General features: G+C 41.2%; 1 protein-coding gene across 2 annotated transcripts in view; it reads right to left on the reverse strand.

Moving 5' to 3' along the window:
• The window catches only part of FNDC3B (fibronectin type III domain containing 3B), a 185,807-nt gene that overhangs the window by 80,590 nt on the left and 77,316 nt on the right, over positions 1-27,901 (reverse strand). For both annotated transcript variants that reach the window (XM_014887063.2, XM_014887064.2), the window contains exons 4-6: positions 13,182-13,258; positions 5,673-5,916; positions 4,471-4,755 (exon numbers count right to left, since the gene is read on the reverse strand). In XM_014887063.2, the coding sequence (XP_014742549.1) occupies positions 4,471-4,755; positions 5,673-5,916; positions 13,182-13,258 (606 nt within the window). The remainder of the gene's footprint in view (positions 1-4,470; positions 4,756-5,672; positions 5,917-13,181; positions 13,259-27,901) is intronic.

A 27,901-nucleotide genomic window follows, 5' to 3' on the forward strand; every position in this document is an offset into this window, starting at 1 on the left:
CTTAAAAAAAAAAAAAAAAATCCTCATTTGAAGAGAGGAAAAAAAAAAAGATGTTTTATAAGGAAATAGGCAAAAGCATTGTCAGACTGCTCAAAACTGCTTATGTTCCCACAGTACTTGCAGCCACACACAGAACTTCTTGAACTACCAGATCACTGCATGACCAAGAAGGGAGCCACTGAGTGCATGAGAAGGAAGTGACTCAGACTGAAATTCATAAAGGACAGCATGAATGGGACAGGATTTCCGCTTACAGCTCTTTTTACATGGCAAGGCTCCTTTACAGAAAAAAACAAAAAAAAAACCCAGCCCACAAAAAACCCAACCCTGCTCCCTCCTCTCCCATTCAGTTTTTGAAACAGCTCTGTGGAAAAGCTCCAATATGGATTTTAAATCAGAATCCCAGTATCATACCTCCAAGCCTTCTACCTTACAAGACACCATCCATCATCCTACCAGAAATACTCAGAAGAAGTTCTAATTTTTCAGTCAAATACAAGCTGTTTCTTTTTTTTTTTTTTTTGCCTTAAAACAGCCTGTTTCCTAGAAATCTTTATTTACAAGTGCACCACCCAACACAGCATGATGCAGTCAATGCAAAGGTCAGAATTGCTCTTATAACCCCAATCTGAAACCGTAAATTTCCTAGTAAAAAGAGGATGTTGCTATGTTATAGAACCACCCTGGGATAAGGGTGTGTTATAGAAGCACCAACTTATTTTTAATGCACCATCACGCTGTGCAGAGCACAGTGGTGCATAGGCTGGATCCATAACTCGAGAGGTGGCTAAACAAAAGTACTCCAGAGTAATATACTTCAGAACTGTTGATCTATAACCGCATTTCTTCTACCAGTGGTGAAGCAGATTTTTGGGGGAATGCTTCCTTCTTTTTATATTGGAGGGAAGCTGGAAGTTATTGATAGGTGGCAGAATTTTCCTTGAGCACTTACTCAAATTTCATTGGCATAATACATTAAATGAGGACAGATTTAGATGGAAAAGTACATTTTTAAATTAAATACCACATATACTGTGATTTTTCAGTGAAAAGGGTCGAGTTGTCCTTGCATTGTACAGTGGACATTTTCTTCAATATTATTCACATGAATGGATTGGGTTGGACCTTAAAGATCCTCTCATTCCAGCCCCTACCACAGGCAGGGACCTCTTCCACTATCCCAGGTTGCTCCCAGCCCCATCCAGCCTGGCCTTGGACACTCCCAGGGATCCAGGGACTGCCTCAGCTTCTCTGGGCAACCTGTGCCAGAGCCTCCCCACCCTCACAGGGAAGAACACCTTATATTATATATTCTTCTATTATATAGATATATATTCCTATATATTATGGGATATTTCCCATCTAACCCTGCCCTCTTTCAGTTTAAAGCTATTTGCCCTGTCCTGTCACTCCATGCCCCTGTCAAAAGCCCCTCTCCAGGGGCTCTGAGGTCTCTCCCCTTCTCCAGGCTCAGCCCTCTCAGTCTGTGTTGATAAGGAAGGTGTTCCAATCCCCTTATTATTCCTGCAGCACTGTAACAACCTCAGCCACAGCAGAGTGGGTGTGCTAAGGAAGGAGTAACACACTCCTCAGAGAAATCACTACCAAGAAACAAGGAACAGGACAAGCATCACCCCAAGCACAGGGGCAGCAGATCCAAGAACAGAAACTCCCATCCTCCCCATCATGAACATCCGTGTGTGGATCATCTTTCTGTGCTGATGAAAGCAGACCCTCCAATTGCCTCTCTGAGCATCAGCTGGGGCTGCTTGCTGGGAGAGGAGCCCCTGGTGAGCTCCCACCCACGCTCCCAGAACTGAGGCAGCTCCCAAACCTTGCTTCAGGCAGCCCAATCCCCAAGGACAGCAGTCACTGTCAGGCTGCAGCACTGTGCACTGACACAGGCTGCTCTCTGCAGCAACCACAGCTGAGCCGTGCAAGTGGCTGCTCCAGCTGTGTCCGGGGCTCCTAAAGCCCCCTCCTTGCCAGCAGCTGGATCCTGGGATTGCTCCATCATCCAACCACCCAAAAGAAGCCAGCTCCACTGCAGGAGCACACACACCCCACGGCCAGATAGGAAATGATAGGCTGTGAGGCATATCACAATCCCAATTAAAAAATTCACGCAAACAAAGCCCTCAGCTCCAGCTCTCCTTCAAGTTACTCCAAGTTTTACTGCAGATTCAAACATTCCTTCCTCCCTCCTAAAGAGTTTTTTGGTTAAGCGGTTTTCTAAATAAAGATTTCTCCACAAGTTTTATACATACATATACACATTTTTATATATTTATGTACCTAAAAATAGGTTTTCCAGGCTATTCTGCTATTTTGGAAGCAGTCACACAACACCATCAAGTTTTTAACTATTAGCAGGCTTGAAGACATACACATCCACAAAACCTTTAAGTTTAAATCCCTTCTCTACTTATTGCTTCTGACACATTCATTTTTTCTGGCTATTCTAAAAACTGTCATCTTAGCAGCATAAATCAAATTAGCAACTGCGCCCATACTGCTGTTAAGTCTCACCCTAATTGCCTGTATGGCCAGGTTAGTCAGGTATTCATCAATAAATCCCCAAATAATTAAAGAAGAAACAGAAAAGGTAAGCATAAAGTGACAGATATGATTACAAGCTTGTAAATATCAAATGGGAGCTTCTTTTAGGGACCTGCTTAATGAGAGCCTTTAAGAAACTTTGTGACTTTTCTGCAGAAATTTGCATGTAACTTTACATGCATGACTATAATAATACATTGATGTCAAAAACCTCACATTTGAGTCCACAGTTTTTCTTGTAATATGAAACAAATTCTCCTATTCCTGCTTTGGCCCTGGACTTGCTGCAGAGCAGCTGACACGACTCCAGGGCTGCCACTTGTGGGTGTAGATGCAGAACCTGATTTTAAAAGGCAGGAGGGTGGGACAAGGGATGTTTTTTGCACAGCCTTCTGTTAGGGACTTTTCCCCAGCTGGGGAGGACTCCATTCCTTGCTCTTCCCAGTCTGAAGGCATTCTCTGCCTGACAAGACTGGACGTGCTGTAGCCTTGACTCCACTGATTTTCTTGGCATTTTAAAACTGCTTGTGCTCCTCAGCTGCAGCACAGCAGATCAGTTCAACGCAACAAATTAGACAAACATAAGGGTTGCAGGAAACCCTTAGACAAGATGCTTTTAAATTATTTCTAGATTATTTCAGAAGTAAACAGTCAGGCTGACTCAGTACCCACTGAACCAATATTTTAAGACTATACTTTTTTTCAGGTCTTTCACACACAGGCTTGAAACACCTCATATATTCCACCTCAAATAAACACCTAAACATAAATAAGAATACTGAAGTTCACATAAGCTGACTGGGAAGAAATAACTAGAAAGTCTAATGCAGTGGTTCATTTTCTTGGATTACAGCATTCCCAAATACAGCTCCTTGCTAATTCTAAAGACCCTGAAGCATGTCTGCAAATCCTCATTCTTCACCACGTCAGCAGCATTTTTCCCTCTCTTTGGCTATTAATTTTCACAACTATTTCTTTCAGTTCTGTCTCACATATAGAGCCATATAAATATACACTATAGATAGAATATGGAAAACCTATGCTTTAAGCATAAATTAATTCAAGATATATCAGAGTGTGCTACATTATGAATATCCTGGACATGCTGCTTTGGTTACTACATCAGAGTTTTTTCAGGCAGCTGCTGCTGCAGCAGTCAGCAAAGAGACAAGCAGAGAGGACAAAGGCAGGTAGGTAAAAGGGATTGTAAAAAACTACTAAACTAAATCTAGGTAGAACTGGCTGTGTGCAGAATGGCTTGTTATAAATGAGATTTGATAACAGTAAAGCATTGGGTTGTTCATCTGAAGTGTTAAATTTTTAAATGACAAGTCTCTGAAAACGCCAAAGAAAATTGTTTCAAAAGTAGCCAGATTTGACTACTATTTCCAATGGCTAACATGAAGAAATTTCATCTCAGTTTTGTTTTCAAGTAATCTTACTTTCACTGAATTTTCACATGAAAAAAATCCTTGGTTTTTCAGTCATCACCCCTAAACTTTCTTATAACTTCACCAGGTCAACCTAGGATATGGAAAATAGTGGTTCCTAGTAGTCAGATTTTGGTTATAGCTTAATTGTCCATGAAGATTTTTGTGAAGTGCCAAGGTGCCTCTCCGAAAAGCAAAACAAAACCAAGACCTCACCCACAAAACACATTTCTGCTTCCAACAGACAGAAAAAGAACAATGCTGCACCTACCAAGGAAGCAGTCACAAAAGATGGGGAGGCACTGGGTTCACCTTACAAAACAAACCCAGCCTAGCAAGCCCAGCGTTCTTATTTAAGTTCACACCATATTAACGCGTGGGCGGGGAGCGCTTCTTGGCCGCTGGATCCACACAGAGGAGGCCACAAGCTGGAAAGGTGCAATAAAAAGGAATTAAAAATAAATAAACCCCCTCTTTTTACCGTGTGGGTCTTGTTCATTTGACTTGGGGCTGCTCCTCGCTCTGCGCTCGGGTTTCTTCAGGGCTGGGGCTCCTCCTCCGCCGCTGCTCGCCCCGTTGTGGCTCTTGGCATAGCCATTGTACACCGTGGTGCAGCTGCCCAGGTGGCTCTTGTAGATGGAGGAGGGAGGGCTGTTCAGGCGGTTCTGGCGGTCAATCTGCCTGTCTTTGAGCTTTTTGTGCTGTGGTTTGCTGTACTGATCCTCCCTGGTGATGTAGCTGGACATGCCGTATAGTGGTATGATTTCTGAAACGGAACGGTTCACCCGCCTTAGCTCGGAACAACAAAAATCACTGAGGGTTTTATTTTTACCTGAAATTCAAATTCCTGGCCACCTCCAAATGAAATTGCTCCGCCTGTTCCTAGACATTTTTAGAAGAAAACTCTTTTTTGCAATTATTTTGTATCAACTGTGATCCTTTGATGACAGAATTTTACTTTGGATGAGCGTGTAAAATACCAGTGTTAGAGTGATGCTTTTCCCCTCCTTTTAAGTCTTTGTGTTTCAGGGACACAGATTTCAAGCAAAAATTCAGACAGAACTGATCTTTTGGAAGAAACCTTTATAAATTCAGAGCAATTTAGCATTTTCTTCCTCAGGGCCTGACTGGACAGAACAAGGTGAGATGTGCTGGTTTCAAATTGCCAACCCTGGATCACATGCAATTTAATTTCCCAGTATAAATAAACTTTAGAATCGTGTCAGTTGTGCTGCCTAAGGAGAGAAGTGCAACATGAAGTAGAAGCTTTGGGAATTAAAATTATCTAAAAAAAGTTTGAGAATTATCATAAATATCATGTACACTCTTCAGATACACTACATTAAATACAATCCCCACTTCCCCCTCCAAGGATGACTCTTTCTAAACCTAAGGCATGTTAGCTTGCAGGGATCACAGTATTTCCTGATTTTTTTCTATAATTCAATCCTCCTTTTTGTGCTTCACTTTGAGTGTGAACCTTGAAAATATTATGCTCAAACCAGTTTTTTCTTTGTCGGCAAAATAAAAATATTCTGGAGAGCTACAGCCCATCACTAAGGATATTAAAGGAAGCTCCATCCATGCAACAAAGCTTTCTTTTCTTCACTTCATTCCTACTCTTGATTCCCCCAGCCCTCACACCTTGGTGAACACAGGTGTGAAAGGCCAGTCCCAGCTCACCTTGTTCTCCATATATTGTTGGGGGAAGATGATGCTGCGGGAAAAACTGTGGTGGCATGTCCCCAGGTCCAGTGACAGGAGGGTAAAACGCTGTGTGGGAGTTGTGGATGAAGTGGGGATGGTGTGCCAGGTAGGGGGGCAGGTGATGGGTTGGCGAGATGGCCGAGGGGTAGCTGGGAGGGAAACACTCCGGGGACTGCGGCGTCACCACCACCCTCCGGACGCCCGTGCTGTCTTCTATCACCTGCAGAGAAAGGCAGGGAAAGGAGCACGTCAGGCAGCATCTGAACCAGGCACATCTCTAAAGCAGCACTGTTTACAGCTTGTCCTCCCACTGGCAATCAGCTGGTCCTTGGGTTTAGCTTCATGAATAAACACAATTCTAAAATTAATATCAGCAGAAATAACCGCGGTGGTGATGCGGCTTTTCCTGCAGACTCAGGTATCCACACTAATCACGGGGAGCTGTACTGCTGCTAGTGATAACTGTGTGGGTTAAGGGACAGAATAAATAACCTGCATTTAGGGAGGAAAACAATTGAAAAAGGAACACAAAGCACCAAAATAAGCACACTCATCAGGACTGACCTTACATTCTGTCCATAAAATTTCTACCGTGGATTTTGACAGCGCCCTGAGAATGGAGTTAGTAACACTTTGGAAAGCAGCTGGCACTGCTATTGTGGAGAGGCTGTGTGTGCACACAGCCATGTACTCTGCAGGAGCCTGCTGTGCTGGCCCACACTTGCAAAGGAGCTGCTCTGTTCATAACAGAGGTAGCTGCTCAGGACAAACCATAGGGCAGAGGGTTTGTTTCTGTTGCAGAGCTGGTCTATACATCCACACAAATCACCTCTGGGATACGCACAGCTTGGCCCCTAACGCCATAGGCAAAGCACGTAAAAACAGATGTAGGAAGGTGGAAATGTGCTTAGGCTGAAAAATGTTTTTCAGGTTATAATTTTTCCAGAGTTGTATTTCTGGAGAACAGTCAACCAACCAAATTTCAATCCAGACTTAGGAACCAAGCTTTCTTGAAGCTCATTCAAAAAACTTCTGCCATTTCTTAAATAAAAAAATACAACTACATAAGAACAATTACTGTCCCTTTGACTGTATACTGGCATGCACAAGGTAGAAGAGCATGAAGGAAGCATAATATAATTTCATAGAACAAACAGGTTGCTCAAAACCCCATTTTCTCTAAACTAACTGATGGCACACAGATGGAGCAGTATCTGTGATGAATATGTTGTATGAGATACGTGAACATGTACCTGCTGCAAGATGCTGCCACTCCCAGCTGATTCCCAGAGCATCAGCTGCAGTCGTCCACCCCCAGCAGCACCAGCACAAGAGACTCTGCTGTGCATTTCCCACACTCCAGTGGCTCTCATCACACCCCACAAAGAAAGAATCTGTACCCTGGAGCAGAGGAAAGGCACAGGCAGGTGGCTGTGCTACCTGTGCCTCCCAGGACCAGCCCTGCCCAGGGGCAATGCCCACAGCCCTGAGCAGAACTGCTCTCCCAAACACCAGCTCCTGCCTCAGGCAACAGCTGAGCAAGGTATCACAGGGGAAAATTCACCTAGGAATAGCTGACCCAATTCCTCCCCCAGGCCATGTGTGCCCTCAGGCTATGTGCATTTATGTCTGTTAGCTATGGGATGTGACCAGGACAATTTCTCTGGCTTGGCTGGCCTCTATAGAAGATCATTTTCTATAGAAAGTTAATTCATCCACTTGTAACATTTCACATTAAAAACGTGTTGCTTGCTGAGTAACCAAAATAGTAATTGTCTGGCTTAACATACTTGATTATACCCTCAAAATTTATGACTTCCACTAGTAATTTGTCAGCTGCCAGCTTTAAATTTCAAAGACTTTACAGTGTCCTCAAACGACAGCTGAACCTCAGAGATTTAGACTATCACATCCTTTCAACTGCTGCATTTTCAGGCTTCCCATCTCTGCTACTGGTTCTGCTCCACAGCATCTCTTATCCTGCTACCACGTCTCAAACCTGCACTCTGAAACCTGGAGAGAAATCCTTTTCCATTCAGCACGTATGTGAAAAACTCTCAGACTCAACTCATGCAGGCACTTAATTGAGAAAGCAAGTTCCTACATCCTGATATAAGAGGTTTTCATCGTGGCTTTAACTAGTCCAAGCCTCAAAGCCAATTCCAAGCTCTTATCTCTTCATCTAGACCAGCTACATGTGCCTTTTGTGCTCTGGTGAAAGATGAATATATTAAGGAACAGATTTAGACAGAAAGCTTGTACACTGAGCAGCACATAATATAAACCATATTTAAAATTATTAGGATTCAGCTTCCTGAACTATCATCTATAAAGCAGGGAGGAAAGCTCAGAGTCCTGTCAAAGATCTTTTTGATGAAATTACCCTGCTAGACAAAGCTATAAAATATCAACAGGACTGACAGAAGCCAGAGATGAGGGGATAGAGTAGAAAATTTCAGTTGGGAAGAACCTAAAACCATCAACTAGTCCAACTCAAAGGAAGAGCCAATCTTCCACATTACTTTAGTCAAAAAGCCAAGGCATTAATCTCTTTTATTTGTTTCCTCCCAGGCCATGAACACCAACAGCATTCTTGTTATTCCGTGTACACACATTGCAAATGAACACAAAAACACAGGGGACCTTGCAAAACCCACTTTATTTCCCAATCCTACAGGGCATTTTCTCTCTAAACTAGGAATTATTGATATACATGCACATTTCTGAAGCTGTACAATCTTTAAATTATTCTGTCCTTAACAAATCAAAGTTGGTAATCTGATTTATGTGTTACATGCATTAGGTAGCTATAAAGACTGGAGATACCCCTTGATCTGTAAAACCTCCAGTGAGCAGATTGTAGTAGTGCCATTCTGGGAGACAACATTCAGTTCATCAAAGATAGATAAAATCAGTTTTGATCCATTAATGAGAAAAACATAACTTCACAGAGAGGTTCAACTTTGCTATTTTAAGGAGAAATCTGCAGTTCTTTGTATCTGCTTAAAACCATTTGTCACAAAGATCATAAATTCATCTGGAAACACACTGCTAAATTGTCTCTACTTCAGTGCCAAGAATCAACCAAATCCTAATCCCTCTTGAGGTCTCTAGATGCAACTGGAATATTAAAAGTAATCACTATTACTAATTTTAGCACTTTATATTTAGAGAAAACAAATATCTCTGGTCATTTGGAGCTTAGAGAGAAACTTGCATTATTTTGTGGTTTTTTTTCAAACAGTTAGTAGGTAAATTGTCTTTTGCTGGTATTTTTTGTGCTTGCTGGTGGCAACCTGCAAAACTGGCATGCCACCTCAATAACAATACTATTATAGCATAGTTCTGTGTGGGTTTTTTCCCATATTTTAGGGAGCTTAATTGCTACGTGAGGTAGGTGATGATCTTTCAGGGCAGTCTGGGTTAACATTACTCATACACAATAAAACTGCCTCCCCCATTGCTTGCCACATTTTGGGAATGCCATTTTCAATGTTATTTGTTTTCCAGTGCAGATATCACTGTAGTAACTAGAGATAATTCACGTGTTCAAAGTACATCACACTGCTCCATGTTGTCTCATTTTTCTCCACTGAAATTTAATAATACACTCTAAGGAAAAAGGCATGTTAATTGTGCACAGGTAAATCATATCTGTATTTTGTGAGACCCAGTTAAAGAAACAACCACCCTCATTCTGTAACATCCCTTTACTGTACGTGTTTATATGGTAATATGCAAGTAATTTCCACTTACTTTCAAAAAAAAAAAAACCCAAATAACCCTTATTTCACTTAATGTGCTAGATTCAGCAAGAACATCTGGAGCATGGCCACTGGGTGGACTACAACCAGTACTTCACAAACTTCATAAACTAATTTGAAACTTCATTCATAAATCAATCTGTACCCAAAACCAGTACAGAATGAGCTCATCCACGAGGCACTTGGATGTCAACATTTTATTTATTAATTTAATTTCTTAAAGATGCCAATCCAAGTTCACACCAGTCGTGGCAAGTTTGCATCACTATCCTTAAAATCCATCAGTATTAAATCAAACACCAAATTAAATCTACATCTTCAGTGTGGAAAACAGACAGATAAATATCTAGAATGCCAGCAAGCATGTTGGGATACTTTAATCTAGACTGATACAGCTCTTCAGGACCAGTGCCTATAAACTCAAAAAGATCATCACTTCATGTCTTGCTCCATATGAAGTTTGCACAACTTTCCTTGTGTTTAAACTTTAATGAGGATCATCCTGTTAAAGGATGCCTCTATTGACTGCAGTCTACAAAACACCTGGAGCACCTCTGTGAGCAGTTAGCCACATAAAAACAAGGAGATTGTGACTAAAACCTGATGCTAGTCAAACATGCTTTTGGAGAAGATCACCTCTCTTAGGGGACAGGATGTACCCAGGACCAAAATCCTGGTTTTCAAGGATGGGATAAATTTTCTACCATTTTAAATGTCATTTCAATACATTCCTCTTGCAAGAAGTTATGCTTTAGTTCTGTCAAATGCCATGTGCTTGGTGCAGGAATATTGAACTGCAGGACCATGGTTCAAATTGAACATTTCAGACCATAGAAACCCCATGGCCAAAGGAGGCTTTTCAACACATGTGCACCTCATGGTCCAACCAATAAATTTGTTCTTTAGTCTTAAAATATCTGTGGCAGAGAGCTCATATTAACAAACCTGCATATAAAATAAAAAATGGAGTTCCATGCCAAATTTTTATATCCAACTGCAGACAAGTAACTTCTCAAATTCAAGTGGAATTGCTCCAGATTTATTTCAGAGAGCGGTCCTCAGCCACTAGCACTAAACAAACAAGTTAACAATTCTGCTTTTTGATATTTTCATTTTTCTAGTTCTCCTGATTAGAACACTTCAAACCCTCCTTCTCTCCTCCTAGACATACACTGAAAATCAGGAGCAACAACCCATGAGGTTGTCCCCAAATTTAACACCTTAGCCTCCAAATCCTTAATCTCACTTAACAACTGAAGCCAAAAAAAGTTGACATCACATACATTTAATTCAGATTTCTCTGCCATGTCACCTTCCACAATCAACTTTTACAGCAGTGATATTGTCCACCAAGAGCACAGCAAGGAACTTCTCCCCTAGTCTATATTTAACTAACCCTTAGCCCACAGAGAATTGCAGGACATGAACCCTGATCTGATAGCTCATATCTGCCAGAGGGGCACAGAGGTCTGTCTGCTGAAAAGATAATGCAAAATACTGGCTCTTTGAAGAGCTGGTCTTTTGAGAGCAAAACCATACCATGAAAGATTTGAACTAGTGGTGTGTGTTTGTTTTCTATTATTTTCCTGGATCATTTCCTGCCCTGGCTAAGCCTCATCATTGGGAACATCTCCTTAACATCAACAAAATCAGCTTCTAGTCACAATTATTAACATGGTCCTTGAAGTCTAGAAACAGAATCTGTGTTTGTGCTGCTTCCAGTGGGGCTGACCTTGCAGGGCTCACATCCTCCTGCCAATTTTTCCAAAGAGGTGATGAAGCACCACGTTAATCCAGGGTTGCAATCATTCGATAACTCATGTAATATTCAGGGCTAACACAGCTCACACAGGCTTGGCATAACAAAATGGAAATAAGATTTCATGCCTTCTTTTAATAGGCACTGTTGCTTCTCTGCAGGGGTATTGCTTTCTGCCTGACTCTTAGATGTACACTTTGGGGACAAATCAAACCAAAAATCGAATATATTTTGCTTCATATCCCAGAGTGCATTAATTTGCTTTATGGCTTACATGTTAAATTTAAGTTGTGTTATATTGTTTATCATAAAATACTGGGTTTAACTATGAAGCAATAGACAAAAGAGCAAATAAGGCAGAGATGTTTATTACAACAAAGAGCTAATTTCATTACTACAGACTTTCAACTACTATTTAATATGAAGCAGTCTGAGAGGCAAGAGTCTCATTCACCACAGAACAGAGCACACATTCCACTGCAGAAAAGTGCCAAACACAGAGCTTCCCCCTAAAACTTTACAACGTATTTCCAGCTCCCTGGAAAAACTGCTTCAGAAGAGGGTTTTTGGTTGGATTTTTTTCCTGGTTAAGAAACTACTTAAAGACTTCTTTAGTGGAATTATTATGGTGCCCCACAAAAAGCTGTACAGAAGAACTGGGCTCAGACAGAGATACAGCTGGAAGACTTTCATCCTTCTTTCTGGTTTAGAAAGCATTCCAATTATACCCAACCATTTATCTCAGCACAGAGGTGGAGAGGCATAAACATTTTAATATTAAAATGGTGTTAACGTTATTTCAAAGGAAGAATAAATCTTTAGATAAACCTCTGCATGATATGGGCCAGTTTATTAAATCAGGTGAGCCCGTGAGGAGCATTAAGCAGCAAATGCTATCTCAAAACTCCAACCACTCCCCTTGGGAGGACTGAGGAGCAGGAGGACCACCCTGACATCCTGCCCTCTCTCCTAGGCTGGCTAACAAATTCCCCCTTACTGGAAGTGTGTTTTCACTCTGTTCAGAAGTCAAAATACCACAGAGTGATTGCAGCATTTTGTGGGATTTAAGTATGACGCCATCCACGATTTTTCAGAATTACACAAGCTCACATGTTTCCTGGGGAGGGGAAGAGACTCCAGGACATCATCTATTTTCTGCTTAACAAGATGTCAAACTATATCTATCAAAAATTCTTACACTATTCATCAAGGATATATTTAATACTTCGTGCACTTTTAAGGGAGCTTCTGGCTTAGGTCTCAATCAAAGTGAAATTATTGGATTTCTTGTATTGTTCACAGCTGTTATGCCTTATATCAATCTCTTAGTTTTGTTTTTTTTTTCTTACCTCAGAAGGAGTCTCAGTTTTGCAGAAGATGGAAGGAACAGACTGGTAATCTGGGGTTATTTACACAGAAGAGCTGTTCAAGAGTTCCAAAACCTAACAGCTTTGTGAAACCTTTTTCCATTTTTTCCAAAAATAGATAGTTAAATCACATTTATTCTTGAAAACACACCAAAACCCCCAGTTCTTGGTATGCTGCAGGATTTCTGCTGGGAAGATACCAAGGATCAGCTGCACATTTTATAGCTACAGTGGCTCCTTCTCTCACAGTCTCCTACCCCTGCTGACTGTCCCACAAGAACTTGAGGCTTTACCTGACATCAAGGACTTCTCCCCCTCTCACAAACAATACAAGTTGCATTTTTAGGCTCAGAGCTTTTGCTGATGCTCAAACCTCAACTCTACCACAAATACCAGGGTGTGAAGGTGCACATCTCTGTCACTTTGTGTCAGCAAAGAGCACGAGCATGAAGATATGTATTACCATTTTCATTAAAACTTCCCAATTAAACTCCAACCAAGTAGACTTCTCTACATGCTACCAATGCTTTTGCTTTTACATTTTACCATTTTTGTTATTCTAATAATAGAAACTTTAATTCTTCAAGAAGCATACCTGTGAGATATAGCCAGGAGGCACATGAATAGGGGGAATGGATCCATTGGGTGACATCATGGGAACCTCTGCTGGTCCTAATAGAGAGAGAGTAATAAGATATCAGGGGTTTTTTTCAGTTAAAAAAATAGCATAATTGCTTAGAAAAGGTTAAAAATAGCTTTATTTTTGAAGCCTGCAATAACAAAATGAGCTGCTCCACTAATTTCTGGTATATGGAAAATGCCTTGTGCCATCATTCTGAGAATAAGATCATTGTTCAATGACTTTACCATATATTCTGCTGAAATAATATTTTCACCATAAAACAGCTAGAACATAGACTTTATATTACCCACTGATCAACTTATACAGCATTAAGCAGTAACACAATATGTCCTTTAGCAGCCCACAATTCCTATATTGAACTCTGTTTAAGTTATTCTTGTGGAAGACATAGGAGCAGGGAACAAAGCAGAAACTGTGCAGCCTGGAATTAGGCAGCTCCCAAGGAAAGCGTCCAATTGTAGCAAAAAAAAAAAAGTCACATATGTGAAAAACTATCTATCTATTTAAGAATGCACAAAGACCAAATTCATTATCTCAGCTATTCAGACTAACCTTGGAATGTGGTTATACAAGCAAGAAGCTTATGGTTTCCACTCTGAAATCCAGCCCTGAACATGCAAGTTCCATTTTGAGGCACTGAGTACAAGTACAACAAAGCGAGTGCCATAACCACTGTGCTTCTGGAAATGGAGCCTCACAGCTAAAAGAAAGTGTCTAGATAAAATGGAAATAGTTCTCTCAACTGCTCGTTGATTCACCCATTAACTTCAGGAACATCACATGGAGCAGCCAGTAAAACAAACCCCCCAAACATCAGACAGATGTTTGCCATCAGAGTTTACTGCTTGGAAAAGAAAAATTAATTTCATTCCTTCCTTATTACATATTAAAATCTGACACTGAACTGTTAATTAGCCCATTTGCCCCCATTGTCAAACTCTTGAGAGGAGCTCAGCAGGACTCTGCTCTTTGTCACTGCAAACTGAATTTCAGCTTTGACTGACAACACAAAAGGTAATTCCATCACCTTCTCTGATGGAGAAGCCATCCAACATCTCCAAACAATATCACATTCTAGGGAAGGAAGCTGAACACTAAAACATATGAAGCACTTCAGGCACAGATGGGATGCAATGGCCTGTAGGAGTGACTGCTCCTAAAATTTAGACTAATCTAATGAAATCTCCAACAACAAACTGAGTCACAGTCTGTTGTGTGATATCAGCAAAACCAGTCCACATTAAATTGGCAGTCATTCCCTATCCATCCTCATTTTTACACTCCTGCTGCTTCTGGTACAATCAGAATGTCCCACCTCCCAAAATCCAAGTTACACACAGGAATCCATCTGAGTTATTTTTACCTCATCTTATCTTGGTTTGTTTTCTCTATCCAGTTATTTACAGTCTAACCAGCCCTGGCAGCTTTTACTACTCACATCTAGGTTTCAAATATGGTAAACCATCATCAAGTGTAAAAGGCAAAAGGGAACTGTGAAGCTTAAATCTAAATATTTTGGATCTGGTTTTGCTGGACTTCATACTTTCCTACACTTAACTATGTGGGGAACTTTACCTACACTACAGGCCCAGTAAGGGGAAAAAAGTTATTACTTACTATTCAGCTCATATGGATTTCTCTCTTACCCTATGGCCCTCACAACAATATTTGTCTCCCCAGACAGCCAACAATTTTAGTGTCAATGGAAAAAATTCAGCCTGAACAGTAAGTGATTATTGGGAAGGAGCTGCCATCTAAATGGCTTTATTTAAATCCATCAAAAATATGAAGTGACAATTGCTTCAGAACAGAAGTATTGTTTGAATAAATGTGTTTTCCCAATCAAAAAAAAAAATCTCTGCAAACTCCTTTTGAGTTTTTCATTTCTCTCTGAATCCACTTTGGCCTGTACACACTGCCAAGTTTTGCTCCACAGTAAGTTGGACAGTACATGAAAGGTAAAGGTTGATATTGTGAACATGCAATGATGCTTTTTTCGGGATTTAATCCACACTGGATTATCAAGAGCTGTTCAGTTTTTCAGGACAGAAAAACTTGCTTGAAAATATACAAATGAATAGTTAACAGTTATGCAACACATTCCTTGCCAGTGATTCCTCAAACTCCAAAAACTGCAAGAAAAACTGTTGATAAAAATTTTAAAATCCTGAGTTCACTATTAAAATAGACAATAATTTAAATATTGCACATAAATGTTGCTCAGTAGAATGAAGCTTTATGCATAACCTGTTTCAGCCCCTCACCAAAACTTCTTATTGTTGTATTGGCCAGTCGTTCTCAAAAACAGCTATTCTGACTTGGAAATAAACTTAAAAATTGAACAGTTTTGGAGTTTCTACATAGACAGCATACATATACAACAAATAAGCAGCACTTTTCTGGTATGCCTCATATCTGTCCCTCCAAACCTTGTGCCAACTGCTCATATGGAGTAGTGATCTACTAGCAGGAAGAAATCAAACTCCCACACTGATATTGTTGACTGCAACACTTCCACTCCAATAAAAAAAAAAAGTAATATTGTGTTTTATCATCGGAACGTGCACCGTGCAAGATGAGTCTTAACCTTGCATATGACCCACAAACTGTTAAAGTCATTTGGATAACAGGTTTTAAAAGACTGACAGCCTGGTGATTTGCAGCTAGATTTTGTTTCCAGTGCTTTGATTTCAGGGTTAGCCAAACGACTTTAGCACACATTATTGCATTCCTCTCATCAATGGTATCAAAACAACTTCAAGTGGTAGTAAAATAAAGACACTCCCCCCCCCCCACCTCCACAGCTCAACAAGTCCCAACAATTATTCAAGATTCTTCTTGTTATCCAGCCATTCCCTAATTAACACTAAAATAAAACCATACCTTTTGTTTGGCTTGAGTTTGGTTTATTTGGTTTTGAGGTTGGGATTTTTTTTTTTTTTAGTATTTTTGGTTATTTCAAATCGTTTTGACCTGTTAAAAAGCAGAAGAGGATGTTCCTCAGCTGCTTGTATTCACAGGATGGTGTAAGTAACTCTTGGGAATCACAGCCTTGCAAGTTTTAATTGAAGCTCGTGGTTCAATACAAAGTTTACTTTAAATGAGAAAACGTCCATCCATTCTATCAGAGATGCTGCACACTGAAGTGAGCTCCCTGGAGTACTTTGCAAACCTGTTAACAAATGCAGATTATCTGCCGAGTTCCTAATGAAACTGAGCCAGCAGCGCTTGGCCACCTCTGCTGACAAAGCCAGTGGCCAAATTCCACACCGAGCTCCTTTCCCAGGAATACAGCACATCTCTGGCTCCTGGAGGACTGCCCTGTCCAAAATGCAGGTGCAAGGAAATTGCTTCCCCTCCTCTGAAAGAAGAGGAAAAGCAGGAGCCACGAGGCTGGAGGCACCAATATCCACCTCGCCAGGCAGGAGACAAACCCCAAGGGTCCCCAGCTGGCAGAGCACCATTTTCCTATTTCTAACACATTAATATTTAACAGAATAAAATTTTGAATAAGTAAAAGAAGCAACTCAGTCTCATATAGTGGCAGAACTAATTAACACCTTGACACCCCAGTCTGAGCCTTTCCTCCTCTTCCCAAACACATATTCCCTTTGTGCTGCTCTGTCACCCCTCTGAAGGCATTAGAGCTGATTATTTTAACCATTTCAGACAACCAACAAAGTTCTGTAAATCTATTATCTTTTTAAAGAACATCTGCACGCTCAGTCTAACAAAAATGATAACAACAATCATTCTATTCCTTCTTATGCCATGCTTTATTGGGTGACTTTATTGCACATCAAAACAGGGCTCCCTTCCACCTCTGTCTCCCACTCGCCCTGGCAAGAGGATGCTCCTGTCAGAGTCTGACAGTTCTTCTGGTCATTTTTATTCCTTCTGGAATAATGTCACAATGTACTTGAGAAACTTCTGTCCCAAGATTTTCAAGGCTAATTATAGCCTGGGGTTGCAGCTCACGACACTTTCAAAATTCTTGTACAAAACCAGTATGCTTTTTTCTTGTTCCCTAGTGACCTTTAATACATGCATTAAAGATCACTTTAATCAGTTTTCTTTCCTTAAATTACAGAAGCCAGAATCTAGCATTTCAGTTCCTCCAGCTACAGCAACACTTCTTTCCTATTTCTCTCCTTCCATGTAACATTATAGGGCAAAGAAGTCATTTTACCACACCATTTTCATGAGTGCTTAGAGAGCATTGCTTTTCTTTATTATGTCCCCTGTAGAATATTTTTCACATCCAGCTCCACCACATGGGCATATGTTTTACACAGAGTTTCCAGTTTTGCAATTACCAAACTCTACCAGGCTTCGTTATGAAGTTCCCATTCTGAGAGCAGTTACTGGAAATTTCCTGAAGTTCAGGAATTTCTCAGCCCTGTTTCCAGCAAACACACCAATTTCATACCACAATACCTGCACTAGCACAGAAACAATATGAAATTTAGTGATTTTGCAATTTGAGTTTGAAAGTTAAGAATCCTGTACATTTTAATAACAAGAACCTACTGAACAAGCTAAGTAAAAAATTAAATCCAGGGAGGTAAATGCATTAAACTTCATAAAGCTTAGCAGTTAAAATTAACCCATGAAAAATTATTCTGCCTCTCCCTGATCCACAACAAAACTGGTATCACTTCTTTCATGCGTGGTGCTTCTCAGGAAGCAAACCTATGGAGCAAGAGGTGTAACAGAATGAAAAGGAGAGATAATTAAAGGGCAAATTGGTCTGCTTTGCTAAAACAAATGACCCAGGGCTTGCTGACCTTGGCTGGGACCCAAGGGTTTGCATTTTCACATGGATGAGCAGCTGTTCCGGAACAATTTCCTCAATGAAACAAGCACAAACAGGCTCCCTGTCAGGCACACGTGTCTTCTCCCTCCACTTGGTTATTCTCAAAGAGGCTTATGGACTAAACAAGGTGATGACAAGGAAAAAAAAAAAAAAAAACAACCCTGGATCCTTCCATTCATCATCTTTCCTGCACAGCAGAGCTGTGGTGAGCATTTCCCCAACATTTTGGCCAAAGCCTAGAACTCTTTGTTAGCACAAGCAAAGATGAGCGTATCAGAGCACTCTGTAAAAACCTTTAAAACAGGATGTAAAGAGCTGTCAGGATCACCACAATTTTGAACTGCACTCTCTCCTAGACAAGAGTTAATTCGGCCACTAACTCAACTCTGCTCACATACAGTACAAGGCAGAGTCAGCTCCCAGGTGTCTATTCAAGTTCCTAGACACAGGGTCTTAAACCTGCTCCTGATCAAGATCTAAATACTTGGTCCTTAGATCAGGGTGAATTTGTAGATTAAAGCAGCTCCACATTAGAGAGAAAAGAAGTAGCTTTAACAATATTAAGTCCTTTAAGGGTTGACAGCTTTAAAAAATAACTTTGGAGAAGTATGAAATGGTAGAAAAAAGTCCCACTGGTGCTGCATTCAACGTGCCAATGGCAAGGTAGTGAAAGGTGCTAAAATAATGTTACCTGTGCTTTGATAAATGCTAAGAAACGTGTCCAGCACTTGGCCATCCCCATGGCACCAACTCATGCCTGAGATAGGCACCAGGCAGAGTTTTATCCTGCTTATCCCTATTGACAGATTTGGCAGTATTTTTAAGATGACCTGATCTACACACCAAGATGTGAATAAAAGGATGCCTGCCACATGCCCATTCACATTCTGGCACCTCAACTGCTTATTTTCTATTCAGATCACAGTCTAGTAGTATGAAGTGATTCCTTCACCTTTGAAGAGCACAAAAACCTTACCAAAATCCTCAAGTTTAACAGAAATGGCTCCATGAATTTCAAATTATCTCAGATCCTGCAACAAATGAGTATATAAATGCAAATGAAACAGATAACAAAAAAAAGAAAAAAATCAGCCTGAGAAATCCTGCAGGTGTATGGCTTAACCACTGATCACCAACACCTTTGTACATGCAAATACAGGGTTTGACAGTGGAGATTGAAGCACTTTTGATGTAGGCAACTTCTTGAACTCTTTGTGACTTCTATGACCATTTCATGTTTTTTCTAAATCCCAGGACTACAAATATAGCAGTTCTTTACTCACTCACACAGATTGTCAAGTCGATTTGTTGTAAATACAATTAAAAATAAGATGCCAAACCGATGCAAGTTATAAAAAACACATTGGTGCCTCAGAGTTTCAATGCAGGATCGTTATTAAGACCAAACTGCAAACCCCAAACGCTGGAATGACACGTTCAGCCCTCGGACTCTGCAGCCACAGACCCGACAGGACCAGCCACGCTCCAGCCCGCGTTTGGCTGATGCCTGCAACATCAAAAGTTTCGCAGACAAACTCACTCAACCAAACATCCAATCAAACAGCTCAGAAATGCGTGCCAAATGCATCCAGCAGACAGCTCCTGGAGCATTTTCTGGGCTGTTTACACGACAGCACCTTTGGTGTTTACACTGGAGCCTCTTGAAAGCCGTGCGCTGCTGGACCTGCTGCACACTGCGGGAGGCTCGGCCAACCTGCAGCTCAACAACAGCACCCCACGCTGCCATGGCACAACCACAGGATTCCTGCTCAGCAGTCTGCTGGTTTGCAGTGTGTGTCTCCCAGATGTTGTGTTCTGGTTTGGGGCATGTTCTAGAAATAATGCTGTAACCTGTAAAAACAGGAAATTAACTAAAAGCTATCAGTTGCCCCAAACACGCCCTGTCCAAAGCTACCACAGTACTACAGCAGTCACACAGCAGCACGGATTTTGAGCCAAATTCTGGTTAAATGCTCACTTCTGTCCACCACAGAACTATGAATTAATAGCTTTTCAAGCATCAAACGTTTGCTGTTTCAAACACGAAGTGGTTTGAATTTGGAGATACTCATCCTGGGAGCATAAAGAGCTGTCCCGCTCCTCATCTGCCCATCCTGCTCCTCGGTTTTGGGGTTCACCACACTTCACTGATTTAACAAGCAGAGAAGAGTCCAGACAAGATCAACAGGCTGTTTAGCAGCCTGGCACATCCTCAGCTTCTCCTGCTGCTGTGGGGCTGGAAGGGAAGGAGAAAGCACCTGGAGACAAGGACCCGGTCCCAGAGGATACAGCTACCCTACACCAGTGATAAAACATCAGTGACCACACTCTGCAGTGATGACATTTAAATTTACACATTAGGAGAAACTTGGACAATCTAAAGCTCACAGAAGTCTTTGAAAAAGGTTAGACAAACTTGTTCAGCCACAGAGAATGGAGCTGGACAAGGGAGATTCTTCAGATCTCTTGCCGTTCTTCAGCATTCTCAGGTGGGTTTTGTTTCTTTTTTAAACTAGACCCATATATCTATCACTGCAGAGTTTCAGTTTACAGGCAACATTTTGGAGTGGAACATTTTTTGTTATTGTTGTTTGGAACAGAAGTGGAGTATTTTCCTGTCCTAATCTGAGCAAACAAGTCAGTCTTTTGCTAAAATAAACCCTTTCTGATGGTTGGCTCACCAGTCGCTACTGCAAAAACACTTGCAAAGAGTATGTTGCAATACTTCAAGCATTGAAAATAAGCATATTCCCATGGCAATTCACCAGATGGGCTACAGATTGTAAATCATAAATGTCTAGACTGAAACACAAGAGACAAACATCTGTCTAAAATCAGTTGACTTGAATGGCAAATACTGTTAAATAAATTAGGACTACTTTGGAAACAAAGAGAACAACCAACTACTTGAAAACATCTGAAATTAATCCATTAGCACACAAACCACAACACAATAACCTGAAACTGGAGAGACATTCATTTCGTGAGGAGTATTAGCCCAAGATGACATCCTGACATCTGGGGCAGGAGCACAAAAGCTTTTCTGTGACCCAGCACCACGTTACCCCACAAGGACTCACGAATCCATCCCCAGAACATCTGGCTGGAGCAGGGCTGTTACTCCCCTCGCTTCACAAGTGAAACTGTGGGACAAAGTAATGAAATGCCTGATGCAGGGTCACACAGGAAGTTTGTGGGAACGCAACTGGACACAAACCCAGAATAGGATTTAGGTCATAAAGCAATACTTAAGCCTGACTAAAACTTCAGGCTGCAAAAAAATTGTAGGATAGTGCAGAAAAAACACTCTGTTTTGGAAAAAAAATAAGCCTTCCTTATATCTACTATCTTCTTTTTCCTTTGCATAACCCTTTGTTTTATGACAGAAATATGCCAGAATGTCCATGGATGAACAGAGAGAACAGCATTACCAAGAAATGTGAGAGAGAAGAGACTTTGCACAGAAAACTGCAGCCTGGCCCCTGCATGAGGCTGCAAAAGAAAAAAGGAGACCACGAAGCTGAATTCAGAAATGGGGAAAACCCATCAAGTAACTACTGCCAAGCCACACAAATGATGGGAGATCTCTGTCAGCATCACACTTAACTTTAGCATTAAAAAAAACAACAACAAAAAAAAATCTAATTTATGAAGTTTTTACACCGCTAAAGCTATGAAGAGCTAAAGGAGGATTAGGACCTTCCAGATCAGCTTCCCACCAGACCTATATAACCAGTGGACTCACTTTTAACCAGAACTCAGTTTCAAGGGAAACAGATGTCCTGAAATGAGAATTATTTTACTTCTGCACCAGTTATCAACAGCATTTCCATTTACAGTATGACACTATTTGCCTGAAAGACAAACAACAAACCATGAGAACATCACTAAAAATATTATTTTTCCCTTTTCAATTTTGAGACAGCTCTTCAACACATTCTAGTGATGTAAATGCTTTTTGGGGAGTGCGTGTGTGCATGTGTCAGCTTTCAGGCACATTTATGAAAGGGCATTCACTTGCAGAAAGTTTTGTTCTCTGCAACAGGTTTATACAAATACTGAACACTCAGCTCTGAGCACAACCTCCATCAAAGGCAGCAGTAATTACACAACACCACTTTCCTGCAACAGTAGAAGAAAATGCTCCAATTAGTCACAATATAATTATTTCATTCCCATGGCAACACCAGAAGGACTGTACAATCAGCAGACCCAAACCTGGCCAACAATGAAGTTTCACAGAACATTCTCTTCTACCTGCCCCAAACAAGGCAGCAATTAGGTGATGGCTATTCTTCACCTGTCCACCCACAGGGAGAAATATCAGCCAGCCAGTGAAAACTGAACTAAACCAAACCTCCAACCCTCCCTCCCCACCCAGCACTGCCACAGTGCCACCCATCACCATCACAGGGCTGACAAGTTTTATTTGTGACATGTTTGGATCCTGAACTTCAGTGAATCATCTGAAAGTCTCTGTTTGAATGTGCTCATCAAAAACACAGCAATTAATATCCCCTTGTCACAAACAAGCACTCTGTCGTGCAAGGGTGGGCAGGGAATGAGAATCATCAACACTCATGGTTCTCAGGTACCTGTTGGGATATTTTGTGAGGCTGTGGTGAACTGCCATCTCCCTGGAGTAAAAGCACATTTCATATACACATAACATACATATTTTTCATTCATGCATATATATTCAGTAAGTATTAAAACCAAATTTCACTATATATTAATATGCTCTGTCCCTCTGTTGGGAGTTTCATTACAGTACTGCACTTACACCAGAATTAACATGGAAAAAAAAATGCAAGCTAAAATGTAAAGTATGACATTATTCAGCACAGGGCTTGGAGATGCTGGTGGTGAGCCCAGGGCTCTCCGAGCTGAGGTTTGCTCACCAGAGGCAGAGCCATCTCCTCTTTCCTCCACTGAGGTTGCACAATTTAATTCCCATTAGGAATTAAAAAATTAAAAGCTGCATCTTAAGTGGAGAAGTCTCAACCAGAGCATTGTTCTCCTGGATCACAGCGTGCAGCAGCCAAGTATTTCCCTAAAACAGGGAGCTGCCAGAGCACCAGCTCTAGCTGAGCCTCTCCTGACTGATGCTGCTTCTTCAGCATCTCCAGTGACTGAAGCTCCATGAAATCCCCACCTGTGTCTTCCACTGCCTACCTGCCTTGGCACTGGAACGAACTTGCACTGCTTTCCTTTAACACTTTTGCTGCTGTACTCCCCTAACAGAGGAGTCTTCTGTTATTTCCATTCCAACAGCCTTTCCTGAAATCCCTCACTGCCCCATCTCCTTCAAGCCTGCCCTTCCACAGCCCAAACTAAACCCATTTTCCAAGCTTTTCTCACAGCTCGTGTTCACAGAGCTCTGATTCTCTTGCCTGCTGGTCTCTGAACATCTTGCAGTCACGCCAGGCTAAAGGAAGGTGCTCAAATCCCACCTGAACCCCAGCAGGCACAGGAAGGGTTCTGCTGACTCTGGTTCCTCCTCACAGCTTCCACTCCAGCAGACTCTTCCTCAGCCACACAGTGGCTGTCCCAGAAAGGCACTAACTCACTTTTTCACATCCTGCTCTCATTTATAAACACTCAAGGTGAGGAGGAAGGCTGTGAGTCACCAGGTTATGCTTGAAGGGCCCTGTCATCCTCCCCTCGTTTTCACTTCATCTCTCATATTTCTAAAGCTGAGCCTTTGCACAGAGCACATTAGTTGTGTTGTGTTTAAAACATGCCTCTGGGCTACTGACAGGATTGCATCGTTCAAAAAATAAGCCATAAATTCTTATTTTCCCATGTCTCAAATAAAAAAAATATCCTAGCACACAGCATGATGTAGTAGGAGAGTGAGACTCTGCCCTTTCTAAATAAATTAACTGTCAATGAGAACCAAATATCACGTAATTAACTAAATTATTCTAATTATTCAAGTAACACTTCTGACCAGAACAGCTCTAGGACAGTTCCTCCATAGCATATTTGAAATACTCTGAATTTTCAGGTGCAATAAAGGGAGCTTCCTGTTGGTTATAACAACTGCAAAACTAATTTACTACTCAAAACATTCATCATGCAGCTTGATAGAGATTAAAAGCCCCCTGTCCTCCAGGGAGTGAGCATTTCAACTGGCCATCACTCTTCAGAGCTTATTAAAAAGTTTTCAAACACAGGAGTGAAGCGTTTTCCTTTCAGCATTCCCAGGTCTCCATCCCAGCAGAGGAGGAAAAGCTGTGCCTTGCCGGGGGCTGCCTCTGCTCTCGAGCTCCATAGGCGCGGTTGTGTTGGAATAATTCCATTTTTGGGGCCCTTCCCAGGCTGAGGAGGTTCACAGAGGGATTACCCACACTGCAGAGGAGCCCTCCATGACAACTCCATCCACAGGGCCTGGAATTTGCAGCAAGGAGCAGGGCTGGGGAGAAGGGATTTAGCCACCTCACAACTATTCAAGGAATGCTCTTGATTTCCTCTTAACAACCTCAGGTTGAGAAGCTGTCCTCTGAATTATTTGAATTTCTACTTCAGCTCTATTGTTGGGATCTAACATCTCAGTTAGTAAAGGAAGTGAAGAGTCCAAAGGGAAGGGAAGGGAAGTGGCAGCTAAGAAAACATGGGTACTGTGTTGTTTAAAAAAAAACTTACCATTTTCAAAAGGCAAAAATTCTAAAACTTATCTTGGGTCATTGTAGTTTGCACGTGCAAACAACTGCAAGGACTGTGTGTGCCCTGACAGAAATGGGGAGCACAGCAGCTTTAACTTAATCTTAGAATCACAGAAGAGTTTGGGATGGAAGGGAGTTTAAAGCTCATCCAGCCATGGGCAGGGACAGCTTCCACTAGACCAGGTTGCTCCAAGTCCCATCCAGCCTGATCTTGAACATTTCCAAGGCTGGGATAAACTGACTGATTAAAACACAAATCTCACCCACCTTGTTTCATTTAATCTATTTTCAAGCAATTAAGAAAAAGAAAATCCTTCTTCCTTGCATTTCTGCACCTAAACAACTATCCACTTTTGATGTATGTAGAAACCATAAATTCTGTTCCAAACCTCTCGAGTTTGAATGGTGTTTCTAAGTGCCCAAAACTTCACACAGTTATATGTGCAACTTGAGCATTGTACCCACAACTAAAGTGCTTCACTCTCAAAAGAGGGAAGATTCCACAGGTGTGTTCCTCCTTTTCTTTCTCCTCACTTCCATTCCAGCAGTGAACACCATTTATTTGTTTCTAAACCATTTCGGTGACCAGGCAGCACTGCCATCAACAGCAGTGTGGATCAAAGGACAGGAATACCTGGAGTCAGAGCTGCTGCACATCCAAAAGTACCTAACAGGGAGCAAAACAACTCCCTGGGTCACACAAGTTTGTGCATTAGCCCTCCCAGCACACAACTTAAAAAAATAAAATAACAAAAACAATTTGTCCTGGTGACTCAGAGTCTCCACGGCTCTAAGACAGCTCTGTTTCTGTAACACTGCATCATGCTGGCTTCAGATCTATTCTCATAGGGCTCAGGCTCGTGACTCAACTGTTTTCCCCTGTATCTGCTCATGCAGTTGCCCATCAAGAAGTTACTGAAATCTGCACTCATCAATCATTAAGTTTGGCAAAGAAAAAAATCTAGAGAAATTAGTATCACTGGAAAATATATAAAAAAAAAAAAAAACAGTATCACTGTTATTTTCTTTGGAAGTCCAGAAATTAACATCAACCTTTCTGGTTAAAGACTGCCTTGTTTACCACAAGCCTTTCTGATGTTAAAGATTGCAATGATGTTCAGGAACTGAGTTGGAAAATATCAGAAAGAACCTAATGCACTGGCTGCTTTATTTGCTGGGAGTGCTTAACAAGTTCATTTCATTATGTTAAAACTCAGAGCAGTTTTACTCAGCTTCTAGCTGGTTTCTAAGTTTGCTGTGCTTTTATTTCAGACCTAGAAATGGGGTTCTGGCCAAGAAAAATGATGCATTCAGAAAAAAACTACTTTATGCCACAGACATGTATTTCTCCAACAAGCTTCTTGTCTTTATTTGCAACATCCCTAAAGACCTAATACAGTGATTTTTTCCAAAGCAAAGAGTTTTGACCACGAGCTTCTCATCTCCTTTTCTTTCTGTGCACACTCACTCTGTCACACTCCTGACAATGCATTTCATGTCCAAGCTACCCCAGGCTTGGAAGGCAAATGAGCCTTTGGTTTGTAGGCAATTATGCTGTCCAGCAGAGAATTTAACACAAGACATTAAATATTTTCTGCTGAACCCCAGACATGAGCTGGCAGAAGAGCCTGGCACAACAATCACAGTCACATTTATTCACCAAGAGAAAGCTGAACATCAAAAATTACTCCTTGCATAAAACAGCATTAAAGCATCTCTAAACCCCACCACACATCACCTTGTAAACTCTAATACTTCCTTTATAGGAGAGCACCAGCAAAGAAGAGAAACTATCAGACAGCAAGAGAAAGAATTTGGGAAATAAATTCTAGTGATGCTCACTCTCTATCTACTAAATCAGTCTCCCTCAATATCTAAGATTCAGTAAGTCATATAACAAACCAGAGCCATGGTGAAAGAAAACAACAAAAAATTCTCTGAAAAATGTGGTTTGTCACTTCACATTTTGCCCTGCATCTGAGTTACATGAAATCAATATCGTTTGCATTAGGGAAAATGTCTTTTCTAAAACCTTTGCTGTGCCAGTGCAATAGAAATATTGTTCCACACCACCTGTTTTAGATATTCCCCTCCTTTCTTTCTCTTTCTGTATGTCTGTGCACAGTTATACACATCCTTGTCATACATGAACTAATTCTGAAAATTACAGTCAAATTTATAGTAAACATTTATGCTGTCATATATGTAATAATTCTGAAGAAATTAAGAACAGTGATATTTTAACCCATAAATCTGGGGTCATAGGAATGGGATAGCTGAAAATTATCTAAGTGAAATCCCAGAGAATACAAAATGCCCCACAATGATCCACTTAGAGAAATGTTTACAGTGACTGGATGCACAACAAAATGTTCACTTTTCCAACATTCATCCAAACCCAAGGATATCACTAAGACAAATCAGTACGCAGCAACTTTCAAGCAAGCTGAAATCATTCTCCAGCCAAGCTTTTCCTAAAGAAAACACAATTTTGCCAAAATTAAACTGCATTTCATAGAAAACTCCAGTGCCACTCTGATGAGAACTGGACAGGCTTTTCAAGTGACATTCAGTAGCTGCTGTGGAATCTCTCTCACTATCCACCAGGAATTCAAAAAGACCCGACAAGCTGAAGATGCTTTCAGCATCTTCCTGCACCTACTACAGCAAACCTGTGGCCAACTGGGGGTTAGTCTGGGCTGCACTGCCCCAGATCCAAGTCTTCTGGTAAAAATACATGATGCTTTTGTATGTCAAAGAGAGAAACTCATAGCTTGGCTCAATATGTGGTACCACAGTCCTTACAGCTGGTATCACAGCCAGGCAAGGCAGCAGCCACAGCTGGAGCAGCCACAGCTGGAGCAGCCACCAGTCTGATCCTGTGTTTGCTGGTGGTGCAACGTCTCTGGGGATAATTCCTACTAATAATAATTCAGGTTCCAAGCTTAGCCCATTCTTCCTACCAAGGCCAGGTCCAAATGAGATTCTGGTGGGATGTGGCCATAACTAAACGCGTCCTTATAGGTTGCTCTGCTTTAGCATTTGGCTTCTGATTATCAAGACATATGTGATAAAAGATAAGGGAACATCTGGTAAAAATTGTTGCTGCAATTTAACTTTGCCTGCTTTAAGATAAATTTCTGCCCATCATGCACTCACAGATATTTTACAATGCAATACAGCATACT

Source organism: Sturnus vulgaris, chromosome 10 (genome assembly GCF_052056855.1).
Source record: "Sturnus vulgaris isolate bStuVul1 chromosome 10, bStuVul1.hap1, whole genome shotgun sequence".
In the NCBI taxonomy this organism is placed as follows: domain Eukaryota; kingdom Metazoa; phylum Chordata; class Aves; order Passeriformes; family Sturnidae; genus Sturnus; species Sturnus vulgaris.